This window comes from Orcinus orca, chromosome 6 (assembly GCF_937001465.1).
Source record: "Orcinus orca chromosome 6, mOrcOrc1.1, whole genome shotgun sequence".
NCBI lineage: Eukaryota > Metazoa > Chordata > Mammalia > Artiodactyla > Delphinidae > Orcinus > Orcinus orca.
The window spans coordinates 14,972,947-14,998,840 of record NC_064564.1 but is presented as its reverse complement, the minus strand read 5'-3'; the positions used below and the strand labels follow the sequence as shown (position 1 = coordinate 14,998,840).

General features: G+C 35.1%; 1 protein-coding gene across 2 annotated transcripts in view; it reads left to right on the top strand.

Annotated features, from left to right (window-relative positions):
* FZD3 (frizzled class receptor 3) overlaps nucleotides 1-23,978 on the top strand; it is a 97,102-nt gene extending 73,124 nt beyond the window's left edge. For both annotated transcript variants that reach the window (XM_004270709.2, XM_033429832.2), the window contains 3 exons: nucleotides 2,361-2,509; nucleotides 6,561-6,794; nucleotides 13,063-23,978. In XM_004270709.2, the coding sequence (XP_004270757.1) occupies nucleotides 2,361-2,509; nucleotides 6,561-6,794; nucleotides 13,063-13,276 (597 nt within the window). In that variant the 3' untranslated portion in view covers nucleotides 13,277-23,978. The remainder of the gene's footprint in view (nucleotides 1-2,360; nucleotides 2,510-6,560; nucleotides 6,795-13,062) is intronic.
* The last annotated feature ends 1,916 nt before the right edge of the window (nucleotides 23,979-25,894 follow it).

Here is a 25,894-nt window from a genome sequence, read left to right as displayed (position 1 = left end):
TAGCTAAGAAAATTAATGAAGGTGGCTGGCTGCACTGAACAACAGATTTTCAATGTAGATGAAAATCTTATATTGGAAGAGGATGCTGCCAGGACTTTCATAGCTAGAGGGGAGAAGTCAGTGCCTGGCGTGAGAGCTTCAAAGGACAGGGTGACTCTTGTTAAGGGCTAATGTAGCTGGTGAGTTTTAAGTTGAAGCTAATGTTCATTTACCATTTTGAATTATGCTAAATCTACTCTGCCTCTGCTCTCTAAATGGAAAAACAAAGTCTGGATGACAGCACAACTGTTTACAACATGGTTTACTGCAGCCCACTGTTGAGATCTACTGCTCAGAAAAGAAAAGATTCCTTTGAAGATGTTACTGCTTATTGACAATGCATCTGGTCACCCAAGCACTCTGATGGAGATGTACAACATTAATGTTATTTTCATGCCTGCCTACCCAACATCCACTCTGCAGCCCACAGATCAAGGAGTAATTTCAACTTTCAAGTCTTTATTATTTAAGAAATACACTTTTTTTTTTTTTTTTTGCCACGTGTTGCTCAGCTTGTGGGATCTTAGTTCCCCTACCAGGGATTGAACCCGGGCCACTGCAGTGAAAGCGCCAAGTTCTAGCCACTGGACCACCAGGGAATTCCCATAAGAAATTACACTGTTTGAGGCTATAGCTGCCATAGATAGTGATTCCTCTGATGGACCTGGGCAAAGTCAATTGAAAACCTTCTGGAAAGGATTCACCATTCTGGATGCCATTAAGAACATTCATGATTCATGGGAAGAGGTCAAAATATCAACATTAACAGGAGTTTGAAAGAAGTTGATTCCAGCCCTCATGGATGACTTGGAGGGCTTTAAGACTTCAGTGGAAGAAGTAACTGCAGATATAGTGGAAGTAGCAAGAGAACTAGAATTATAAGTGCAGCCTTAAAGATGTGACTAAATTGCTACAATCTCATGATAAAACTTTAATGGATGAGGAGTTGCTTTTTATGGGTGAGCATGAACAATCTGACTTCTCAAGGTGGAATCTGCTTCTGGTGAAGATGCTGTGAAGATCTTGTTGAAATGACAACAGAGGATTTAGAATATTATATAAACTTAGTTGATTAAGAAGTGGCAGGGTTTGACTCCAGTTTTGAAAGAAGTTCTACTTTGGATAAAATGCTTTCAAACACCATTGCCTGCTACAGAGAAATTGTTCATGAAAGGAAGAGGCAATGGATGAGGCACACTTCACTGTGGTCTTATTTTAAGCAATTGTCACGGCCACCCCAGCCTTCAGCCGCCACCACCCTGATCAGTCAGCAGCCTTCAACATTGAGGCGAGACTCTCCACACAAAAGGAGTACGACTCATTGAAGGCTCAATGATGGTTGCCATTTTTTAGCAATAAAGTATTTTTTAATTAAGGTATGAACATTGTTATTTAGACACTTATGAGTAAATATTGCATACTTATTCAACTACATTATAGTGTAAACATAACTTTTATATGCACTGGGAAACAGAATTATCCCCATGACTGACATTATTGTGGTATTTGCTTTATTGTGGTGGTCTGGAACTAGACTTACAATATCTCTGAGGATGCCTGTATAGAAGATTTGAACAACACAACTAATAAAGTTGATCTAATACATATAGAAAATTTTGTACCCAACAAATAGAGAGTAAGCGTTATTTTTGAGTACACGAGGAATACTTTAAAATGGACTGTGTCCTAAATCACAAAAGAAGTCCCCAAAATTTAAGGTAACCAGAATCAAATAGACCACATTCTATGACCACAGTAACTAAACTTGAAATCAACAATAAAGAGAACTTTTAAAAAAACTCATCTGAATAGAAACTAAAAAACTCACTCATAGGTTAAAGAGGAGGCTTGAAAACAGCCAGCAAAGTAAACATGAAAGTAGGTAGGAGGAAGAGCATATTAAATATAAAAACAGGAATTAATAAAATGGGGGGGGAAAGATTAACACTTTCCTAATTGTGTATTGTGATGACCAATGATAAGATGAGTGAAATTGGCCAAGAAGAATATAGGTATTATTTGAGCCTCTATTCCTATTCATGGTATATTTTCTATATTAGTAATCTTTTTCTTTAGAAGGTATCCAATATGAGCTAATAAGAAGACTATAGAACTCAAAATATAGAACATAAATTTGTTGTCAAATTTTCAGTAGTGTGTCTTTTCCATATAACAAGAAAATTAACTATAGAACTGTGTAAGTGAAAATATCAGACTTATAGAATTATTTTACTATTTATTTTATTTAAAAGATTTTATAATGGCCTTTAATAGAAAATTCTATTTATATGTGTAAGATATTTTTCTTTCCCTTCTTGTAGGTTACTCAAATGAGTCGTCCAGACCTGATTGTCTTTCTGATGAAATACCTGATGGCTCTCATAGTTGGTATTCCTTCCATTTTTTGGGTTGGAAGCAAAAAGACATGCTTTGAATGGGCCAGTTTTTTTCATGGTCGTAGGAAAAAAGAGTAAGTTGAAGTAAATTATCATGGTGTTCACAAACTTCACATTTACGCAATATTTTTGTGTTTCCTGTGTTAAAATAATTTGGATTTGGAGGAAGTATTCCAAAAAGATTGTAACCTCAGCTTCCACCAGTTATGATTAAACCTTAAATCACAGTTAAAAACTTATTCAGAAAAGATAGCCAAGTAGAACCAGGCTTAAGGCCTATTCCTTACTAATTCAGAATATTTGAGGGAAGACCAATCTTTATTTTAAAAAATCCAAATCATAATCTTCTTAAAATTAAAAACAAATTAATGATTTTATATATATTCTTATTTGATCTTCTTGACACTTCTCTGAGGACTGGTGTGTATTATCATCTCAGTGTTACAGATGAGAAAACTGAGGCACAGAGAGGTTAAGTGCCTTGTCTGAAGTCACATAGGTATTAGATTAGACTTCCATTTCCAACTGTCCATCATTCTTCCAGGTTGTACCATAAATTATTTAAAGAGACAGCATGTTATTCCATTCTCATGAGGTACACGTTAAAGCCAAAATAGCAAAATGATATTAGTAGATAAAATGGAATATGTTAAAGAAATTATTTTAATTCATAGTTGGCCACATTGCATATTAGACTGTCACGGTAAAATATAAGATTTGCCAAAGCAGTCTTCTCAGGGCATATTTGAGGAATCTTGAATTTTTTGACCCCATAATTAATGAAACAAAACAAAACAAAATAAGACCCTGCAGTATTCACAAAGGAACAAATGACTTCAAAGTGTTTACTAAGTATAAGTCTTATATGTATACTGTATTTGAATTATCACAAATTCCAAGTTAGTGGAGTCTATATTCTTATGATTTTACTTAACCTAAGTTCCATGGAAAATGGATTTGGTGGGATAGTCTATAAAACTCTTAAGATTATATTTAAAATGTTATTGTGTCTTTTATGGGTTAATGTACTTTTTTAATACAACTTAAAGTACTGCATTAGCAGGATCTGTATTTTCTAAAATACCAGTAATTAGCAGCTTCTGTTACATTGATTAGATTGAGATTTTTTTAAATCACAGTTTTAAAGTGTACATTTCTTATTACCATATCTGAGACTACTGCTAGTAATATCAGATAATGCATTTCCCCTTTAAATACAGTTTCATAGGGCAGAGAAGGAAAGAAGGGGAAAGATGAGTTCAACAACAAAAATGTATTTCCTAAGAATTCATCCTTTGAGAAAGTCTTTAATGAATGTTTACTGTGTGCTTTGAACTATATTAGGATGCCAAGGATTCAGTAGCATACAAAACAGACCAAGTCCTTGCTTTTTGTGGAACATCCTTCCTTGGGGGATTTATCTGTATATTTTTTGAAATTTTTAAATATGTTTTAATCACAGTAAAACATAATTCTGAGGGTTTGAATTAAACATTCCTGGTCATCTCTGGACCATACACAAACAATTCTGTAATACCACAATTCTGTTGTACTAGAAACTCCAGATGGAGCTAAGCCCAAGCTACCCTTTTGAGGAATCTTTCCAGTTATTTGGGGGATCCTGGTTGGGTCAGAATCCTTTTGAAACTGGTTAGAACTCCCAAGAACCCTTCTATTTGGTTTTCTGGAACCATGGACCACCCCCGCAACCCAACAAAGTCATTGTGACCCTCCAGTGCTCTGGGCTAGAGTACCACTCCTCAAGAGTGTGAGCACCCTACAGCCATTTCTAGCATTTGTCTGGTTGAGCCTTTGAGAAATGACTATGGAGTAATCATAATAATGGTTATCAATTAATTGAGCACACTTAATACTCCAAGCACTGTCCTAAGCATTTTACATATTATTAAATCATTTAATCCTCTAAACAACGTTGTGAGGGAGATCGTCATTTTACAGATAAGAAACTGAGGCATAGAACCAAGGTTTAATAGCTAATGAATGGTAGAATTGAGATTCACACCCAAGCAGTCTGACTCTAGCCTGCTCTTAACCCCTCTGTTATACTGTGTGTCAAAAGACTGGCTTCTAAAATTATGCAAATCAAATTAGTGTTCTTCCTCTGAATGAAGCCACATTTAAGACTGTGCTTATGCTAATATTTCTGACACTGATTGAAATATTTTTAGAAATCTTCATTTGGAATTATCTGGGTCACGGCACTTAATTTCTCTGGACCTCTGTTTTCTTATTTGTAAAATGAGGGGACAGACCTTCACCATTTGAAGGTGGATTAAATTTTTGGAATGACCAGAAGTCAGTTTGAACCAATTTTTAAAAATAAGTTTAGAAAACAAATTCAGCAATCCAGAGTGACTTAGGATGTATGTATATATGAATAGGGCCATTGATAACACAAGAACAAATGTTGTTTTAACTATCTTTGAGTTGTACTTTATTTAGTTTTTGACATTTTGTTTTTATCATATACATAAACATTATGTTTTATCATTACTTTATGATTGTCTTTGAAGCCATTTAAACTTAAGTTTGATCCCCAACTGCTGTTTTTTGTTTTTTTAAACATCTTTATTAGAGTATAATTGCTTTACAGTGGTATGTCAAAGTTTCTGCTTTATAACAAAGTGAATCAGTTATACATATACATATGTCCCCATATCTCTTCCCTCTTGCATCTCCCTCCCTCACACCCCCAACTGCTGTTTTGTTGTATGACTTTTGGAAAGTCCTTTAATCCCTTAGAACCTCAGTTTCTTCATCTATAAAATGGGGATCACAATATTTATTCTTAATGGATATCTAATATCTTTTTAGGACTTAATCTCTATAATAAAAACATTATTAAGAAAGATTAAAGGAGAGTATATGTAAAATACCTGGCACAATTCAGGTACTCAACAAATATTAGTCTTTCAGCCCTTCTACCCCAGCACTAAAACAACAATGGCAATAACAACAATGATCTTTTTCTAATTCGAAAACTTAGAATATATGCACTTTCTCAATTTATGATCCAATCTTTACATGTTGGAGAGGTTTTTTTTAATGAAATTGTCTAATTTTAAGTTTATGTATGATTCTCATAGTCATTATTTACACAAACTGATACACTGACCTTTGCAACTATTTAATTGGCTCTTTTATTAATTACCACTTTGTTCATCATCATGAACATCTGTCTGCTTTTAACCCTTTCATAGCAGTTAAAAACTTTTGCTCTGGAGCTTCCCTGGTGGCACAGTGGTTGAGAGTCCACCTGCCGATGCAGGGGACGCGGGTTCGTGCCCCGGTCCGGGAAGATCCCACATGCCACGGAGCAGCTGGGCCCGTGAGCCATGGCCACTGATCCTGCGCGTCCGGAGCCTGTGCTCCGCAACGGGAGAGGCCACAACAGTGAGAGGCCCGCGTACCACAAAAAAAAAAAAAAAAAAGACTTTTGCTCTGGACATAATTCATCCCCTTAATTCTTTTTTCCTAAGCCTTTAATGGTTCTGGGACTTAATTGTATGTTTGCTTAAATTAATTTTTCATATGTTTTGTTCTAGTTATGATCATTCGTGTTTATTCCAGCACTAGACAAATGTTCTGTCATAAAGTCAACTTGTTACCTTAAAACAACTGCTCTTACAAATTAAAAAATGTGTCTATGCCATGATGAGGCCTCTACTACTTCCATAAACCATGCAAGAAAATAGTATTTCTGCTTTATAATAGTACCTTTGTAATATTTCAGTGTCCTTGAGAATGATAAATTTCTTTAGCTGAAAGGGACTTTTTAGAAATGATGAAATTGTGTACCTTCATTTTATAGATGAGGAAAATTAAGAAAAGGGGATAGTGAGTTGCCTAAGATTATATATTTATTGACAGAGTTGGAACTAAAATCCTGATTTCCTTATTCTAATACGAACCTCTTTCTATCCTACCACTTTTGGGAACAGATTGACACAAATTTTTGTTATATTCTCTCTTCGGTCAACAGTGTTACCTTATATCTGTCCTAAAGACGTTATTTGGGAAGGAATTAATTTCAAGAATAACATCAGTTTGTCAAAAAAGTAGAGATGTTAGTCTGTATCTTAAACTTAGTATTTTGTTGTCTAGGATAGTGAATGAGAGCCGACAGGTACTCCAGGAACCTGATTTCGCTCAGTCCCTCCTGAGGGATCCAAATACTCCTATTATAAGAAAATCAAGAGGAACTTCCACTCAAGGAACATCCACACATGCTTCTTCAACTCAGCTGGCCATGGTGGATGATCAGAGAAGCAAAGCAGGGAGTGTCCACAGCAAAGTGAGCAGCTACCATGGCAGCCTCCACAGATCCCGTGATGGCAGGTGAGTTTTATTGGTAGATTAGTTTATTTCGTGTGCTGAATTAGAGTCACACGGCGAGTAGCCAATGTGACTACTACTATTGGAAGAGTAGCCAATTCTGAAAAAGAAGTTGATCATTATTAACGTTTTTGAACTTTCCTAGGTACAGTTGTCCCAGATTATGGTCAGACTTAATGCCAGTCAGAGGAGTTTAGAGTTTGACTCGGTGCAGCAAGCAATATGGAGTCATTGACAGGTATTACTGATCAGGGAGAAGGCACGGTAAAAGTGGTTATTTTAGTAAGATTAATTTGGCAAACAGTTATGGAATACCTACCATGTCAGGCATTGTGCTAGGCTCTGGGAATACAAAGATGATTTAGGCATGATCTTTGTTCTTAATAAGCTCAAGAAAGATAGTGTAGTCATTATTTGTGTTGTGGTTAAAAGCATGGAGTCTGGAATGATAAGCCTCAGTTTCCTCATCTGTAAAATGGAAATAGTAATAATATTTGCCCCTTTAGCAATGTTGTAAACAATAAATGAGATAATGTACCTAATTGTTTGGAACAGTGCCCATCTCAGTAAGTGCCTGATATCAACTTTTATTATCATTATTATAAGTTAATAATTAAAGTAAAATGCAAATATAATGGTATAGTCCAGAGGTTGGCAAACTTTTTCTATAAAGAGCCACATAATAAATAACTTTAGTCTTTGTGGGTCATATGGTCTTTGTTGACAACTATTCATTTCTGCTGTTGTAGCATGAAAGCAGCCATGGACAATATGTAGTCAAAATGGGAATGGCTGTGTTCCAGTAAAACTATTTACAAAAATAGCAAGGGGCCTCATTTGACTGGCAGACCATAGTTGGCCAACCCCTGTTTAGTAGCTTGGACGAGGGGGTGGTTAATTGTGGTGGGGAAGGGGATGGGAAAAAGCTTCACAGAGGATGTTTGAGAGTGGGCTGGATGTGCTTTCCTGTTAACTTTGATGGTGGAGACACTAGAATTAGAAACTTCTTAGGAGCTTTGCATTAATTCAGCCGAGAGATGATGAAGGCTTATGGAAGAGCAGTGGCAGTGGCAAGAGAGGAAGAGCTGATGTGAAGGATATTTGAAAAGAAGAAATGAAGTGATAGGAGTTGGAGATGGATTGAAGCAATTGGAGAGAAGGAATGTGCCAAAGATTTTTTTTTTAATATTTCTAGTTTGGGAAACTGAAAGAATGAAAATTACAATGCCTGAAATTCTTTGTTCACTTTGAAACATCTCTGTTTCTACAGCTGTCCTGTATCCTTCCAGTCTCATTCCAGCCTTTCTCTCAGTGTTCCCTGTCCTCCTAGTATAGGATATGATTCCTATACTTACTGTCTTTTTAGTCCTTCTGGTTTGTCCTCTCAACTTGCTTTCTTTCGCCTTCTAACTTGGTCAGCTACCCTATGTTTTAAAAAGTAGCAGCCTTTCTTTGACTATCATATATTTTCTATCTTTTATCCATTTCTTTTTCTTTTCCTTGCCAGATTTTTGAAATGAATATTTTGAATATTTCCATTCTACCAATTGCATCCTTCATTCCTTGTATTTCTAGTCTTTTTCACCTTCTTACCCACTTCTAACATCACCAATGACTTGTTTTTTAATCACATTCAAAGATCTTCTCTTTCCTACCTTTTCCTTCCATTCAGCACTCCTAAATAAAAAGCATTCTTCTAAGTGCTAGGGACACAGAGATGGAAGACAGAAGAGTAAACAGTCGGTAGTAGTATACTTTAATGGGTATGATAAAATCATGTACAAAGTGCTTTGAGATTCCAGAGAAGAAAACCATTTAAGTCACCATGGAAAGTCTTGTTCACAAACAGGATAGCACTTTAATTTGAATAGGATTCAGAGGAGGCAGTTGGAAATTTCAGACAAGGAAGCAGCATATGAGGAGGGAAGGAGGACAAACGGGCAGTTAAGTACCAGGGCAACTGTAGGAGATGAAACATGCTGGGAAGTTTGGGGGTTTTTCCCTTACAGCAATGAGAAACTATTAGAAGACTTTGAGCATTGGGGTGATAAAATCAGATTTGTATTTTAGGAAGATCACTTTGACAACAGCATAGGAGAGGAGATTGTAAGTAAGCCCAGTTGGGAAGTTTCTAGAGTAATTTAGAGGTCTTAACTTAAGACACTCATAAAGAGGGAGGAAATCAGAGAATCTTTCAGAGTACGTTTTGTCAACACCACCCTCCATGAACTGACTCTCAGCATTATTTGATGTTTGACATTATTAGCCTTATCCTTTTCAATAAGGAATGAACAGTTAGAATACAGCTCTTATGCATGTGGCATTCTGTGTATAAAGAGATATATAGAAGAAAGCTAAAGTATAATTTCTGCACTCTAGAAGAATATAACCTTATGAGAAAGATAGGACATATACATAAGAACCAACTAAAAAATAGTGCAAGCCAGCATATAATTAAAACAGTGAGTATTAGAGATGATCAATGTTATAGAACTTCAGAAAAGGGGAAGATCAGATTGGCCCATGAAAATATCTCAGAGGAGATAAGTAGGGTGAGTGAATGGTAATACAAGATAAGTTCATATTAAGTAGAGAATTTCTGAAGGCAATTAAATATAGGGGGATTTCAGCATCAGTAATCTGAATGGAATGGGAGTTTAGATAAGAAAGTTTATAATCTTTAATATAAGGTAGTTGGTAATTAAAATTGTGAGATAGAATTCCTTGAATCTTAATAAAAAAAAGAACAGACCAAGAACAAGACCTTGGTAAATACAGTAATGATAATACAATAAGAGGGACTTCCCTGGTGGCACAGTGGTTAAGAATCTGCCTGCCAATGCAGGGGACACGGGTTCGAGCCCTGGTCCTGGAAGATCCCACATGCCGCAGAGCAGCTAAGCCCACGCACCACAACTACTGAGCCTGCGCTCTAGAGCCCGCGAGCCACAACTACTGAGCTTGCACGCCTAGAGCCTGTGCTCCGCAACAAGAGAAGCCACTGCAATGAGAAGCCCACGCACCGCAACCAAGAGTGGCCCCCACTCACCACAACTAGAGAAAGCCCACGTGCAGCAACAAAGACCAAACGCAGCCAAAAATTTTAAAAATTAAAAAAAAAATTGTCTTTAAAAAAAAGTAATAATAAGACAATAAGAATAGCCTAGCATGTGATTCAGAGAAAGTGCTTATAGACATATGAAGGAATCTATGAAAGTATAGTGTCATGGAAACTAGGGGATATACTATGACCTCCTGTAATGGCCTTTCTTATCTCTGATTAATTAAAATCATACTCATCCTTTAAGGCCTGCTTGATTCCCATATCCATGGCAGTTAATTAATTGCTTTTTAGTCATCCTTTCGGTGTGACCTATTTTCAATACAGTTGTTTTTCCTTGGCTAAGTTTGCAGTTTCTGGAGGATGTGAACTTGGTGACAGACATTTGTATATTCCCCTACAGTATCTAGCCCGGTGCATATTAGGAGACAAATAAATCTATCAAACAACTTTAGAAATAATGTGGGCATGCCATCTCATGGCGATTTCTTTCTGCATCAGTTTTTAAGTTTACACGTGAACACTATATTTGGCCATGGTTTTCTCATCATTTCATGGTATCTTGGCTGTGAGATCACACATATACACACATTCCTGCTTCTCAGTACTCACTCTAGTCCAGACTCCTTGATGGATAATTACTGATCTCAGTGCTACGTAAAATAAACTAAGACTTGGGTAAATATACCTTCACATGTATGTCAACTTCAAAGAATAAGTAATTGGTAGTTAGATGAGAGGATGTAAAAAAGGAAGTGGGGGCTTCCCTGGTGGCGCAGTGCTTGAGAGTCCGCCTGCCGATGCAGGGGACACGGGTTCGTGCCCTGGTCTGGGAAGATCCCACATGCCGCGGAGCGGCTGGGCCCGCGAGCCATGGCCGCTGAGCCTGCGCGTCCGGAGCCTGTGCTCCACAACGGGAGAGGCCACAACAGTGAGAGGCCCGCGTACCGCAAAAAAACAACAACAACAACAAAAAAAAGGAAGTAGATGAGTAGGTAGGTGGAGGTTTGAGAAAGAGTGGTTAGTTTGGTAAATAGGTGACATTTTACTATGTAGTTGAGTCCTAATTATCCTTGGGCAGGTGGTTCATATTCTAGAATTTTGTGGATAGCCATCTATTTCACTTAAATAATTAGACAGGGCTTCCCTAGTGGTGCAGTGGTTGAGAGTCTGCCTGCCAATGCGGGGGACACGGGTTCGTGCCCCGGTCCGGGAGGATCCCACGTGCCGCGGAGCAGCTGGGCCCGTGAGCTGAGCCTGCGCGTCCGGAGCCTGTGCTCCGCAACGGGAGAGGCCACAACAGTGAGAGGCCCGCATACCACACACACTAAATAAATAAATTAATTAAAAGTTTTAAAAATTATAATAATTAGACATAAGAACTCAATTTTTTCTATGAAAAAAAAGTATTCTTTTAGTCTTATTCATTAAATTAAACTCAAAGACAGATTTCATTTTAGAAAATACTCAATTCATATTTTTAATTACCTTGATATCATTCCTAGAACACTGCATCATATTTGGTCTTTTTCATTTGCCATATTTGTTTGAAATAGATACTTATGAAGTCATTGAGAGGTGAAAGGTCTCCATATTGGCTGGCAAATCATATTTGGAGAAATCTTTCACTCAGTTTAGGGCAATGATTATTATGTAACATAATTATTAACTAGAATAACAGGCTTATTATGAAATATTTTCATTTGCAAACATTGTAATTATTTTACCAAAACTTGCAAACCAAAGGTAAAACCTTTGTATTCTGAATGTGAATTCTTTTATTAAATAAGAATTAAATGCTCTTTTATAAACCATTCCGTTAACATGAGGAATTTAAAAAATATTTTAAATGTAGCTTTTTATTCTTAAATGTTCTTTTTTGCTTTATGCAAACTGGGAAAAAAGACATGCTTTCTTTTATAATTTTAAAGGACTTAATTTTAAAACTGTGATCTAATGAAAACATTATTTGACAAGCACTGCTATAATACTAGATCAGCTCAGTGGTATATGAATCAACCTTTAAAATCTTTAAATTTTACAAATGATTCATATTGAGTCATGAAATTTGTTATAATCATTAAATGAGGGAAATGATAAATGCTTTTTGACAGCCAATAGGTCTTCAGCTGCTTTTGATTAGTTGTTTTGATGACTATTTGAAAAAGGAATGGCCTGCTACCTTTTTGTTTTTAGAAATACTACTTAAAATTTAATGTATTAATTAAAGTTATAAATTATTTTCAGTTGTTTTCTTTGATCTTTGTTATTCTAAATTAAATATTTTTTACAAAAAGTGTATAGTATGTTTGAGTGTGAGTTTTCTTACCTCTGATGGGGGCTCAGTGAGTCAGAATTGCAACAAAAGAAAATTTAACAGCTCCCACTGCTGCCTTTCAGGATAAGTAGAATGACGGAGAAGACAGTCTGCAATAAGCCAAGTAGCCCAGTTGACATACTCAAAAGCTGTGTCTTGGGCTAGGGATAAAGGAGAGAATTTGCTTTTGCAGGAATATGGGTTACAAAGTCTTAGGAGTTTGCTACTTCTGTATTTAAGTTGATGTAGCTTTTACAAAATAGCATCCTCACAACCTGAAGCCCTAATGAAAAGTAATTAAGACCATTTACAGGTAGTTAATTCAGCTGTTAACTGGGCTCTCTGTAAAGAAGCTGTCGGCACCTAGCATCATCATTGCTTGCCGATTCCCTCACTTTTTTTTTTTTTTAGGGTCACGGTAATTTCTCCTCTAATTTCATTTGCTCGCTTTTCCAATGCTACTCTTTTAGTAAAATTGGAGTTTGCTGTCCTACTGATTATAACCATTCTTCTAAACTCCCTGGGACAATGTCATATTTCTTCTGTTGCTGTTCTTCCTCTCCTGGAACCCACCTCATAACCCAAAACTTATTTGAATGAGAAAAGTATCCTTACTTAGTTAGCATAGCTCCAGATCAGTCAGCTCTTCTTAACTTCAGCTTCTGTCCTTTTGCAAAGCATACCTTAATTCTGAGCCTAATCAGTAGATTTTCTCTCCTTTCTGTTTGGCCACTTGAATAATTCAAGAGTGTAAATCATCAAAAGTTGGTTGTTATTTTTTCACTTGTTAGTTTCCTAATTATTTCACTTGATGAGGTATTTTCATGAAAATTTTTAGTGTTATTTTCTAGTGTGTTCTGTTACCTACTTCAAAACAAACTCTCCTATGTTAGGTACACTCCCTGCAGTTACAGAGGAATGGAGGAGAGACTACCTCATGGCAGCATGTCACGACTCACGGATCACTCCAGGCACAGTAGCTCTCATCGGCTCAATGAACAGTCACGACATAGCAGCATCAGAGATCTCAGTAATAATCCTCTGACTCACATCACACATGGCACCAGCATGAATCGGGTTATTGAAGAAGATGGAACCAGTGCTTAAATTGTCCTAAGGTGGAAAACTTGTGTTGTTTAAAAAGCAGATTTTCTTCTTTGCCTTTGCATGACTGATTGCCGTAACTCACTGTTATGATGCTTTCAGTCAGGTGCAGATTGTGTCCATTGAAAAGTAAACTTTTGCTTTTTATATTGCAACAAACTTGTAACATCAAGGCATCCAAAATGCTAAGAATTATCGCATAAATAATTCTTATTTCTAGGTTATGAAGAAATAATTATTTGTCTGGTAAGCATTTTTATAAACCCATTTGTTTTATATTTAGAAAAATCCTAAATGTGTGGTGACTGCTTTATAGTGAACTTTCATATAATATCAACTAGTTGTGAGATAACATTCTGGTAGTTCTGTTAATAAAACAAAATTTCAGAATTGAAGAAATTTTCTATGCAAGGTTTATTTCTCAGATAAACAGTAGGACTTTGTAGTTTCCTTTCCACTAAGTGAAAAAGAACTGTGTTTTTAAACTGTAGGAGAATTTAATAAATCAGCAAGGGTATTTTAGCTAATAGAATATAAAATCAACAGAAGAATCTGATTAGTCTATTGAAGGCTCTTTTGAAATTCTATCAAAATAATCTTTATTCAGAGAAATACAGGAGCAGGATTAGCAACGGAGTAAAAGCGGAGATGGGCATTTTTCCCGGTAATTGTGCTGTTTTTATTACTTTTGTAAATATTACTTTTACTGGCTGTGTTTTTATAACTTATCCATATGCATGATGGAAAATTTTTACTTTGTAGCCATGTTTTCCCATGTAGTAGTATTGATTCCTAGAGAACTTCATGTTCAGATATGTTCTGTGGAAGCATGTAATAGAATAAGCATCACACATTATAAGGTTTTTTGTGGTAACCATAATTACAAAATGGCAAAATGTTTCCTCTGTATTCGTCATTGTATTTTTCTACAGTGAGATGTGATCTTGCCAAAGCCACCAGATCTTGGTATCCAGGCCCCTCCTGTCAGTGGGTTGATTGTCTGCACTTGCATTGCCCAGTAGCCAATAGGCTACAGCTTTTGCCCCACACCCTTATTTTCAGATTCTGGATCATTCTTGTTTATAGCTGAAATACATATAACCTAAGTCCAAAGAGGTGATTAATTTGGGGTATTTGAAAATCACTGTAGCTAAATGGAGCATGATTAGTCCTGCTGTGAAGTATCCTTTAATCTTAAAAATATCAACTCAAAAATGTTTGGCATTTTGTCTTATGAAATTTAAATAATGTATAATAAAAACTGTGAAGTTTATTAGGCGTGAAATTGATCGGAAGGGAAAGAAAACTTCTGGAAAATGCTGGATGTGTTTTATAGAAAAGTATATTTAAACAAGGGATCCTCAACGCTGACTACAGATAAGAATCACTTGGGGAGCCTCTGATACCGGACACCTTCCTCTCATTCAGATGACAACTGGTAGTTTTTTAAAAAGCTTTCCAGGTGATTCTAATCTGAAACCTGGCTGCAAGGTGTTTTAAACTAACTTGCCTCTGATGATAATGTCATGGCATCATGTTGTATCACGTGAAAATCTAGCTGGATTCAGTGTTATGCTTTTATATCATTACCTGGTATACAACGGGAATTCTGGATCCCACTTCTAAGGATTCTTACTCATTAAGTCAAAGGTGATGGTAGGCCTTTATAATCTGGTTGTAAAAAGAAATACCACAGGTGATTCTTATGCAAGTATCCAAGAATCACACTTCAAAAAATATTCTAGACTCTAAAGAGGCCTGGCTTTGCCATATGCTAATTTTTTACCTTTAACAGGTCAGTTTCTCTGAGCCTCAGTTCCCTTGTTTATAAATGAAGACAGAAGATAAATACCTACCTCACAAAATTGTCAAATAGGTATCAGATGAAAACTCATATGAAAGCTCTTTGAAAATTTTAAAGTGTTATGAACTATAAGGGATTAAGATTATTGAGGATTTAAGAGATTTGTTTGAGGGCTACCATAGTACATTCCTTGACATGTGTTTAATTCATGTGTACTTTTTCCTCTCCTTCTTTAAAACAAAAAGCACCAAGAAATTAGGTGTTGACAGAAGCTTTTATCAGGCGCAGAAGTCAGTTTTCTGATAATAATAATTTGTGTATCATGTTTTTTCTTTCAAAGTATGTATTTCTTAATATTTATTATTAATTCTTCTTAAGATATAGTTGAATATTTGGCTCAAATGCTTTACTTTTTCCTCCATCTTCATCGTCTTTTCCCTTGAAACTGGAGTTAATACTCAAGTAGAGTCTGAATTCCCTCACGTCTGACAGTTAGTAACCCTTTACTCTGAAAGCCAAACTTATAACAACTCATTTATAAATAAATCAGTAATTCTTGAGGCTTTTGTCTGAGGATTTCCCCTGAGAACAGCATGAGAGACCAAAACAAACATTCAGACAAAAAAAATAAGTTACTATAGAAGGTACCAGTTTCAGCTCAAAGATGTTGTCATCCATCGCCATCTGCATTATATTATCAATTGCCAAAATGTTAATTGGGGGCTCCCCTGGTGGCGCAGTGGTTGAGAGTCCGCCTGCTGATGCAGGGGATGCGGGTTCGTGCCCCAGTCCGGGAAGATCCCACATACCGCGGAGCGGCTGGGCCCGTGAGCCATGGCCACTGAGCCTGCGCGTCCGGAGCCTGTGCTCCGCAACGGGAGAGGCCACAGCAGTGAGAGGCCCGCGTACCGCAAAAAAAAAAAAAAAAAAAAAAAGTTAATTGGTTTTTTTGTGGGCCAAGTATAGACAGTTAAGTGAACATCATTATGAAAATCTTAAACTTTGTGCTTCTTGATTTTTATATATTCATTTGTATCTTCTCTACTAAACTGTTGATGTATTTGTAAAGGATATATTGGCCTCTCAGTTACTTTCAGTATCTTAGTTTTGCTCCACAAAATTTACTTAATATTGTTAATGCATTGTTTTAAATAACCGTATTTAGTTTGGGTTGTGTTATTTATCAAACTAGCGCTCCAAATTAAGATTTTTTTTCTTTAAAGAAACAGTTGAAGAACTATAACAAAACAACAATTTCAAGTCTCAACTAGCTTAATCCAACATAAGCAAGTCCTGACAGCTTTCCTACCATATGTTTAATTTGTGTTGTGATTGGCATATGATAATGTTTAGTATTTTATTTGTTCGGTTGACAACTGAGAAAATAATAGTTCTCTCTAAAATGTTAATATATAACTGAAAGGTTTTCGAGAAGTACTCTGATTTCAGCAATATTGTATTGAATTTTTTCAGTGATTAAAGCAAACAATTCAAGACAATATTAAGCTCGAAACAGTAGTTTCAAAGAACAACTGATTAGTAACTCAACAACTAGCAGAGGGCATAGTACATAGTAGATTTTCAATAAATATTTAAATGAATGAATAACTCATGTTATGCAACTCACTTTCACTCTAGCAGTGAAGTCTCACTTCAAAGAAATTTGAAGAGTCTAAATTTAAACTAAGTGAAATGAAGTCTCTGCTTTACCAGAATAATCTGCGGCAGTTAGTAATATGTGAATTGCACCAAATAAAGTGTATTTCTCCTAGAGTAACAGTCCATATTGCTATTTTAATTAAAGAAATATATATACAAACTTGTACCAACACTTTATATTAATTTAAAAGGTGATGAGCAATTCTTAGAGGTATTTAGTTTCTTGTTGGTTTTATGTGAAGTTAGATCTTTGTGTAGTGGTTGGGTAAATGAATATTCAAGTAAACCTTGATTAATGATGATTTTCTAAAAGCTGTTTCTTAGAGCAGATTTATGAAAATTCTGAGAATCTCTTCAAATTAGAAAAATTTACTACATTTTAACCTACCTCATTAGTTTCTTTGTGATAATAGCGGGCAGTAACCGAAGTTGAAACTGTATTGGTTTAGGCTATATCCCCATGAAATAAAAGGAACTACTTAAAAGTTTTTTGATAAAGTAGTGGATCATTGGCTTGAGCTTAGAAAGCATTAATATACCAAAATTTCACTATGATGATATTTATATTGCTTTTGACATGCCAAAGGTATATTTACATATTATCATACTTGGAATCAAAAGACCCATAATTATGATGTAAACTAGACAGCTCATTTAATTTCTCTTGGTCTCAGTTTCTTTGATGTAAAATAAGGATAAGGTAATTTGGGGCCCCGAAACCTACCTCACTGGACATTGTGAGGATCAAATGAGATAACAGGAATTACAGTGCTCTTTAACCTGTAAGTTCCCCTACTGATAGTATGTGTTTTTGTTAGAATTTTGGGGTTACAGAAAGCAAGAATAATGGTCTTCAGTGGTATTTAGCAGTAACAACAGAATAGGCAATTAGACCAGTATTCATTTGGTATAACCTTTAAGTCAGCAATCCAATTAATCCTTTAAAAATGAGGTTCTTTTTCAAGAGTGGCTATGCCCTTAGATTGTATTGGTTCTTTATTATATGTTATACCAGAATATGTTTTCAAATTTTATATGGCTGAATTTGTAGGTCACTTTCATCAGAAATTTGGGGATCTCCATTATGTTTTCTTTGATACAGAATGATATAACTACATTAGCTTGGTTTCAATGAAATTTATAAGAAAAATATAAAGAGAAGTGTAAGCCTTATTTTTCTTTCTTTGAGGACTTTCATGTGCCCAGTTCTTTCCAATTAAGAACAATTTTTAAAATGTGATTACTGTAACTGGTTGGTTTTCATCGTAGCAAAACTTTACATTTTAAGTGATAATATTATCTTGTTTGTATATTTGCATATATAATTTTTAAACCTGCATAAAGTAAGGATTTCTCCATTCTTTTCCACACATAAGCACTCAAAAGAGCATTTTTATAGAACTTAGGTTTACAAAGGAACTCATGATTCTTTTAAACTTCTTTTATGCCTTTTTTACAACTGATTAAAATAAGAAAAAATGTTTACATTTAATTCAGCTATGTTTCTTGGTAGCTGTATGATTTTATACATTCTTATATCATTTTAATCTATTTTATATGAAAAAAGTATGTTGACATCTCTTAATATTTTAGTTCTCTTCCCTTCTTTTTTGTTCCAATTATATGAGTTTTGAGAAAGGAGTAGGAAGACTAAGCAACCTTTACCTTCCATCTGACTATAATTAGTCTCCTGGGTTTTTTTCTAATATAAATTCTATATTTCTTTAACAGCCAAATTGATATCGGGTTATAATTTTCTCTCAGGATCCAAAGTATTCTGAGAAAGAAAATGTTAAGGTCTATCCAGAACCAGCCATCTTTGCAGACATTCCAATTTGGTTGATTTATAAAGATTTAATATAATAAGTTAATAAGCATCTTTCTTATTCTGTGATCTCTAATTAGAAAGTAAAAATTCTGTTGCCATAAAGATAAAAGAAGGTAAATTTTCACCTATATTTTAGTCAAATCCCATACCAGTACAACATTATTCCTATAAGTGAGAGTCATTCAGTCTATTTAAATGTATTGAAGGTTGGTTTCCTTCAGAGTACTTTTTTTTTAATAATCACTTTTCTCAGAAAATCTATTATGTCCTTTCTTGGACATTTTCATTGGTATGATAGCATTGTTCATAATTTTTTTCTCATTTTATTGGCCACTGTCACCACTTTTCCCTGATCAAGAGAAACAAGTTTTTTACCTTGTAGTAATTCGGGTTTTGAAAATTCAGTGTTCCCTTATTTTGATAATTACCATTCGCTAGTAACATTAGTATTTATAAGACAGTGCTATTTTTCAAGCTTGTTATTTTATCGTATTTCCTGAAGTAGGGTGAACTACAACATTATTATTGTTGTTGTTGTTGTTGTTATTATTGCCCTGGGGTTTTTGTGATACAAGTCAGCTTGTTTGTATTGCTAACTTGCAAGTATTTCTTTACCTGTGTTGACATGCTTACTGACATAAAAGAAAAAACTTTACAGCTTAATAATTTCTTTTTTCTAAATTGGCAGATTTTTTTAATGCTTAGTAAAAATGCATTATGTTATTTTTAAATACCACAAAACTTTGTGTCAGAAGACCTCATCTCTAGTGTTGCCTCTGTTTTCAATGAGCTGTGTAACTTTGGAATTTTACCTCTTGGGACCTCAGTTTTCTCATCTGTAAATGAAAGGAACAAGGGGATTAGATCAGGTAGTGTCTCAAATTCCACCTGTTTCTGATTTGGTTATCCCTTGACTATTTTATAATCATTATCTAGGCTTACTTTTATTCTTGTTATTCTTCCCATGAACTATATTTACTAGATCAGCCTGTACTGTTAATGCAAGTTATACTCAAATTAATAGGATTCAGATACGTTGCTAATTTTGTTTCCCATTCATGATTTGAAGTTATTTTATTTTATTTTATGTTTTTCGGCCATACTGCATGGCTTGTGGGATCTTAGTTCCTCGATCAGGGATTGAACCTGGGCCATGGCAGTGAAAGCACCAAGTCTTAACCACTGGACCGCCAGGAAATTCCTGATTTTAAGTAATTTTAAAGGAGGAAAATTATATTACAGATAATAAAAGTAAAAGAAAGGTTACAAATAATTGACATGACCTTTTTTTCTCCCAAGGGAAAAGTCTCCTAAAGAGCCAGCATAAGCACCTTAAAATTGACATACAGAAAAAAATAACATGTAAAATTCTGTGATCTTTGTTCTCTTAAATATGAATGTAGCTATTTAGGCTAAACTTTTAACAAAATGTATTCAAGGTAAAATTAGTAAACAAAGCAGTGATAGCACTGGCCCATATAGCTAATTAAAAAAGCTATTAGGTTTTACTGACATTAAAATGATTATAAAATGTAAAAGGAATTTAAGAGGAATGGATTGAAATTTTTCTGTTCAATAACTATTCTTAAGCTGTATTCTTAGATTCATTGCATAAATATAGTTGCAAGATTGCCATGGGCAAGTGAATGTCCTGCTTTAAAATATTGTTAGAGATAAATGTGGTGTGTTATTTTTTATTTTTTTCTGGCTCTGCAGAAGATGTTTCTCTAAAGCCTCCTTCTGTAATAAAATGTGGAAATTCTATTAGTTCCATCTCTCAGCAGAGTTCTCTTGTAGATTTAATTACGTTCTCTGAGAACCAGGCCAAGGAGGTTCCTGTTACTTTTAAAGATCATTGTCTTTCTTCTAATTGTCTTCATTAGCTCATATCAATCTCTTGAACCCTTGGTCTATAGATTTACAGTCTAGGTATTGGGTTTGGTGTCTGATGGGTAGAGAAGAATAATGGAAAGTTGATATAGGAAGGTGTACTGGTTTCTGGTGTGATTTCTTTGGCTATACTTGATTCCTTGTCTTTCACTGGATCAGACAACTCTCCTGACTTCCAGAAATTGAATTAGATGCCCAGCTTTTCTCATTCAGACATGCCTGTATTACAATGTTATTTTAACTGCCTGTTAAAAACAACCACTTTATTTTCAGTTCTCTGTCTCTTCATGTTTTGATATTACATTTGTTAAGCTTGAGTCTGAGGTCTAAACATTTCATTGAGTATTTTCTGGGTTTTGATAATGGGATATTCTATAAGATAAAACAGATAATCCTAGGGTGATTTAATTTATATTTATCCATCCACTATTTTTCTATTTCTCTACCTACTTATCCCCTCCCCCAGTTTTGAAAAGGAAGTTTATGTCTTTCTTCCCTGTCTCCCTCCCTTAGTCCTGCCTCAGATAATTTTTCTTTGAACTACTCTTGTTGGCAGAAAGATTTAATATGAAATAATTCTATATTTCTGAGACAAGATCAACACAGTAGTTCTTTACACTGAGCTGAGGTGTTTGTGTACTTGAAAATATTATGTTTTCTTTATATGTGAACTTGAAATTATTTTTTTAATCATGAAAAGGACTCTAATTTGAAAATATTAGTCTGGAAATTCTTGTCATCAGGTGCTATTTTTACCTTAGCTTGTGAATTATCATAGTAAATCTGAGTTCTTTATCATTCATCTTTTTAAAAAGTTAATTTCTCTAAAATTATCCCATTTCACAGATCTTTAATACCAACTTCAAACAACTTTTCTGCTTTTATTTTCAGAAATGTCAAATTCTGTTTTCAAGAGTTTTATTTTTTCATTGCAGTTTAAACGTATTGCATATGTGAAGGAGTGATGCAGTTTAGAAATTTACTTTGGCATGATAAAGACAGCAACATCACAGTCCCTTACTCCCAGTCCCAAAAAGAAAAGTTCATTTGACACTCAAAAGCTATTAAATTGTCTTATTTTTATTTGAAAGAGCTATGGAAACTGTTTCTTCTAATTTAAACTTTTTAAATTAGGAAAATACCAACTTTGCTATATTTTAATCTGTTAATGAATTGGGGATATTATTTATGTAAGTATATACATCTACAATTTATTATAGTTAATAGTTATTTCGCTTTCTGTAATATACGATACCTGAAGCTCACATTTATTTAATGTGAGCTTTTTTTTTTGAGACTTTTTTTTGTTTTGTCTTATTTTCTTAATGTTGTACAGTATTGTATATGTTAGGTTATCACAGTCATCTCAGCAGAAAACTCTTCCATAGATGGACTGTTCTTTCTGAGAATCAGCCCAAGGAGATTCATATCATGTGGTCATAGTTGGATAATATTATTCTGAGCTATGTGAAGTTGCTGGTTTTGTTGATCAAATGTTAACAATTTCATAATATATATTCAAGAAACAACCAAACAAAGATCCTTTAGAACAGATGTAATGACTTCCCATTTCAACTCTTCTAATCAACCTACCAGGCTTTATGAAAGAGACTCAAACTACAGATAACCGTAGGTCTATCAAGAAAATTCTGCTTTGTTTTGCTTTTAAATTGCCCAGTTTTCAAAGGTGTTTAATCAAAATGACTTTGGTGGGCTTCCCTGGTGGCGCGGTGGTTGAGAGTCCGCCTGCCGATGCAGGGGACACGGGTTCGTGCCCCGGTCCGGGAAGATCCCACATGCCGCCGAGCGGCTGGGCCCGTGAGCCATGGCCGCTGAGCCTGCGCGTCCGGAGCCTGTGCTCCGCAACGGGAGAGGCCACAGCAGTGAGAGGCCCACGTACCGCAAAATAACCAAAAAAAAAACCCAAAAAACAAAATGACTTCGGTAATTGAAGCAAATATCTTTCGGGAATACATAAGTTACATACGGCTTTCATTAAATCTGTGTGTAGTTTTTAAGCTTTCATTATTGAAACATTTTCATACATCTAAATATCATTTAGAGGCAAAATAACTCCCCTCCCCACCCAATATCTAATATGGACTCAAATTTTGCCAGCTACAGAATTGTGTCTTCTTGATAGGCGTTCTAAAATAATGAATACTATTATGTTATGTAGTCAACAAATTTGCCTTAAAGTGCCATTTAAAGATTTTCTTTATGCATATGTTTCAGGTTGTAAGAATTAAAATATATGAGTATAAAAAAGCATATAAAATTAAGAAGCTCCTACACAGGAAATCCCCAATTTTAAATAGAGCTATGTTCTAAAAGGTTGCAGATTGCGTTGTTCCAAAGTCATGCTACATCTCCTCATATAAATAATATTTTTGTGAATAATAAGGGTAACAGATAGCCAACAAGAGCTGACCTAGTGCACTACAGTATTAATCTCGGGGTCTTGGTTTGGAATAAAGTGTTAGTGACTATAGCCCTTTCACCTCTCTTAAAAACAAACAAATACATTGTTGTTAGCACAGATTACTATCAGTTAGTAGAATATTAAGCTTTAAAAGTGGAAATAATTTAGTGTTGGTGGAACTATTTTGAGACAAGGGATATCATTTAAATGACCTAACTTGGGAATCTGCTCCTCTTGCCCTGAACCCATGTGATGACTGAAAGTGCTGTATATTTTCAGTGACCTTGAAGAAAGGAGCTAGTCATTTCTATTTCATGCGTCATATGAAGTCGGGGCCTTACTGATCTCACGTTTTTCAGTTCAAAGGCTGTGTCTGGAACATCCTAGATATCCTTCACCCACGCTCTTCTAAGGCTGTGTTTCAGGCTCTGTCTGCCCTACCTTCAGGTAGGCCTGCGTTCCGGCTCTGCTCCTTGATATTAAATTTACAGATGGGCACTGTCCATTCTTGTTTTAAAAAAGTCTTGCCTCATTTTACTGTTATCAACAATGACCACCACCTTCTCTTTTTTTCAAGAGATATAAAGGTAGAAAGGATATTTTTTTTCATTATTTTCAGAAACTATTATTCTTAAACAGGTGGCACTTAGCAATTTAGTTTTCAAACTCTAATCTGAATTAAGTTGATGAGGTGATTCTAAAATTGATTCTAAAATTTTAATCTTGCTTTATCATATAAACATCTAGTTAGAAACTTTATGCTCATAAAGACTTGTAGTTTGTGGCATTAGTTCTTCATGTTTCTTTTTTATGTATTTAAAATCGTTCATTCATTTCCAAATGAGTGGAGAAGTTACTGTTGAGCTCTGTATAGGACAAGTGCGCTTGATTAGAGCATGAAATGTACTTTCACATTAGCTGGGTGTGCTTTGCACTCTGCTCTTGTAGATTTATTTTGTTTACAGTAGACTGATGTCAGTTTTTGTAAATGTTTTTACTTAGCACTTTAACTGTGAGTGTATAAACTGATTTTAAATGTAGTGGTTGTATATTTTGGTTATAAATTGGAAATTTGTAATAAAATTAAATGATTTGTTCTGTATTTTGTCATTAGTACCTGACTGAGTATAGTTTTCTACCTCATCTTCTAGACTCTATTTAACATATTACACTGCTATTTTTATTTTTTTTTATTATATCACCAAATTTACTTAAGAAAAATAGATTTGAACACTGTTTTTCCTCCAGTTGACACCTTTGAGAGATGTTGCTGTTCAATGTGGCACACAATAAGGAAACATTTTGATGACGGGGCATTATATTGAAATACCCTCGCATACCTCCACCTCCATGTATAAAAATACTCCTTTGGAATTAATGCTGCTGTCGCCTCTTGAATTTAGATTCAATTGTCAGTAAACCTAAATTAAATGTAGCCACAGTCTTTAAAATGATCGCATAAAAAAGAGAAGTAGTTAAAGCTCTCAGAAACGTGATACGTTACAATTATAGATATGTGTAATCAGGCTATACGAAATGTAATACTATTTTAAACATTACATTTAAACTAAATAGCAGTTTCATTTTGCCATCAAAATTAATAATGGTGCTTCACATCCAAAGTAGGTGTGGAGGTTTGATTATTTCTCATTTGAGAACAACGTAAATGCCTTCTTGCCTCTACTTTTCCATCTCATGGATTCTCAGGGGTTCAGAGGTCATGTGGTAGCCCCCTTCTCACTTATGGAACCAGCTTTGAAAAGGCTCCAAATTAAAAATAATCCTTGGCAGCTTTATTCCAGTCCTAGTATAGAAGAATCAGGTTATCTCACCAAATTTTTCAGTCCTCTGATAAAATCTGCAGATGCTTCTTAATTTGCCTCTTTGCTAGGAAAGATGAGAGAGGAAAATTCTCATCCATCACAACTATAGGTAACAGTGAACTATGGAAAGCACTAAAGTTTAAAGCAACGTATCATCATTTGGTCTCACTGCCGATGTTTAAATGATGTCAGTGAATCTTTCACACTAGCAAATTATAAGTTGAAATTTTTTCCAAAAGATTGAAGGTAGCCACAATTCTCCCAGGCACAGATAGAATGGGTTTTCCTTCCTGCAAATTGGGGAAGAAGAGATAATTACTTTATTATCCTACAGTGGGAACAGCCATACTTGATTCTGTGCATTCCCTGGCCTAGTATCCACGCATTTGGGGGTACAGTTAGCTCTGAAAAGTTCTACACAGAGTAGGTAGATCAGTGAAGGTATTACATAGTAGTGACCTTCTAAGCCTGGATATGAAACAGCTTCATTATATAGACATTTCAAAATACCCATGCAGCAAGAGGAAAATAGACTTTTCAACCAAGTATCAGTTGAAAGTCAGAGATCTGAATGCACTGACTCAATTATTGCCTAGTGTTCCAGAAAGGTGCCTGCCACCAACGTGCTGGAAGGCACCAAAATTTAGTGTGAATGTAAATAAGGAGCTCAACATACGGGGATAGGGAAAGCAATACTGAAACACAATTTGCTGGTCTCTACTCCTTTATGGCTAAATATTAATTGAGCAAGGAATTAAGACCAGAAAAGAAGTGAACCTCAAGTACTGCTCCTTTCAGTTTCCATTTTAAAAAGCTCAAGTTTTATAAGTGTTATTGATGATTTCCAGAAATTTGATTTATTTTTTAAGAATTCTGTATTTACAGGTGCTTGGTTCTTCATGAATGCAGTGTTCTATTTACAGTCCAAATCATTTACACCCATTACATAATTGTTGGGTATTTTAAAATAAATGGTTATCTATTTCTTAACTGCCTCTCGAATTAGAAACTGTAATTACATGAGTCTCAACGGCTGGCTCTTTATGTTTTATTAATTATTTTTGTTGGTCTCCATCACAGATGGAATTTTTCACTGGTAATTCCTCCTAAATCCATTCATATGGAATTCAGAGCAGTGAAAATAAATTTCACACCATAGAGTAGGGAATGATAACGGTAAAAAGGAGCAGGAGGG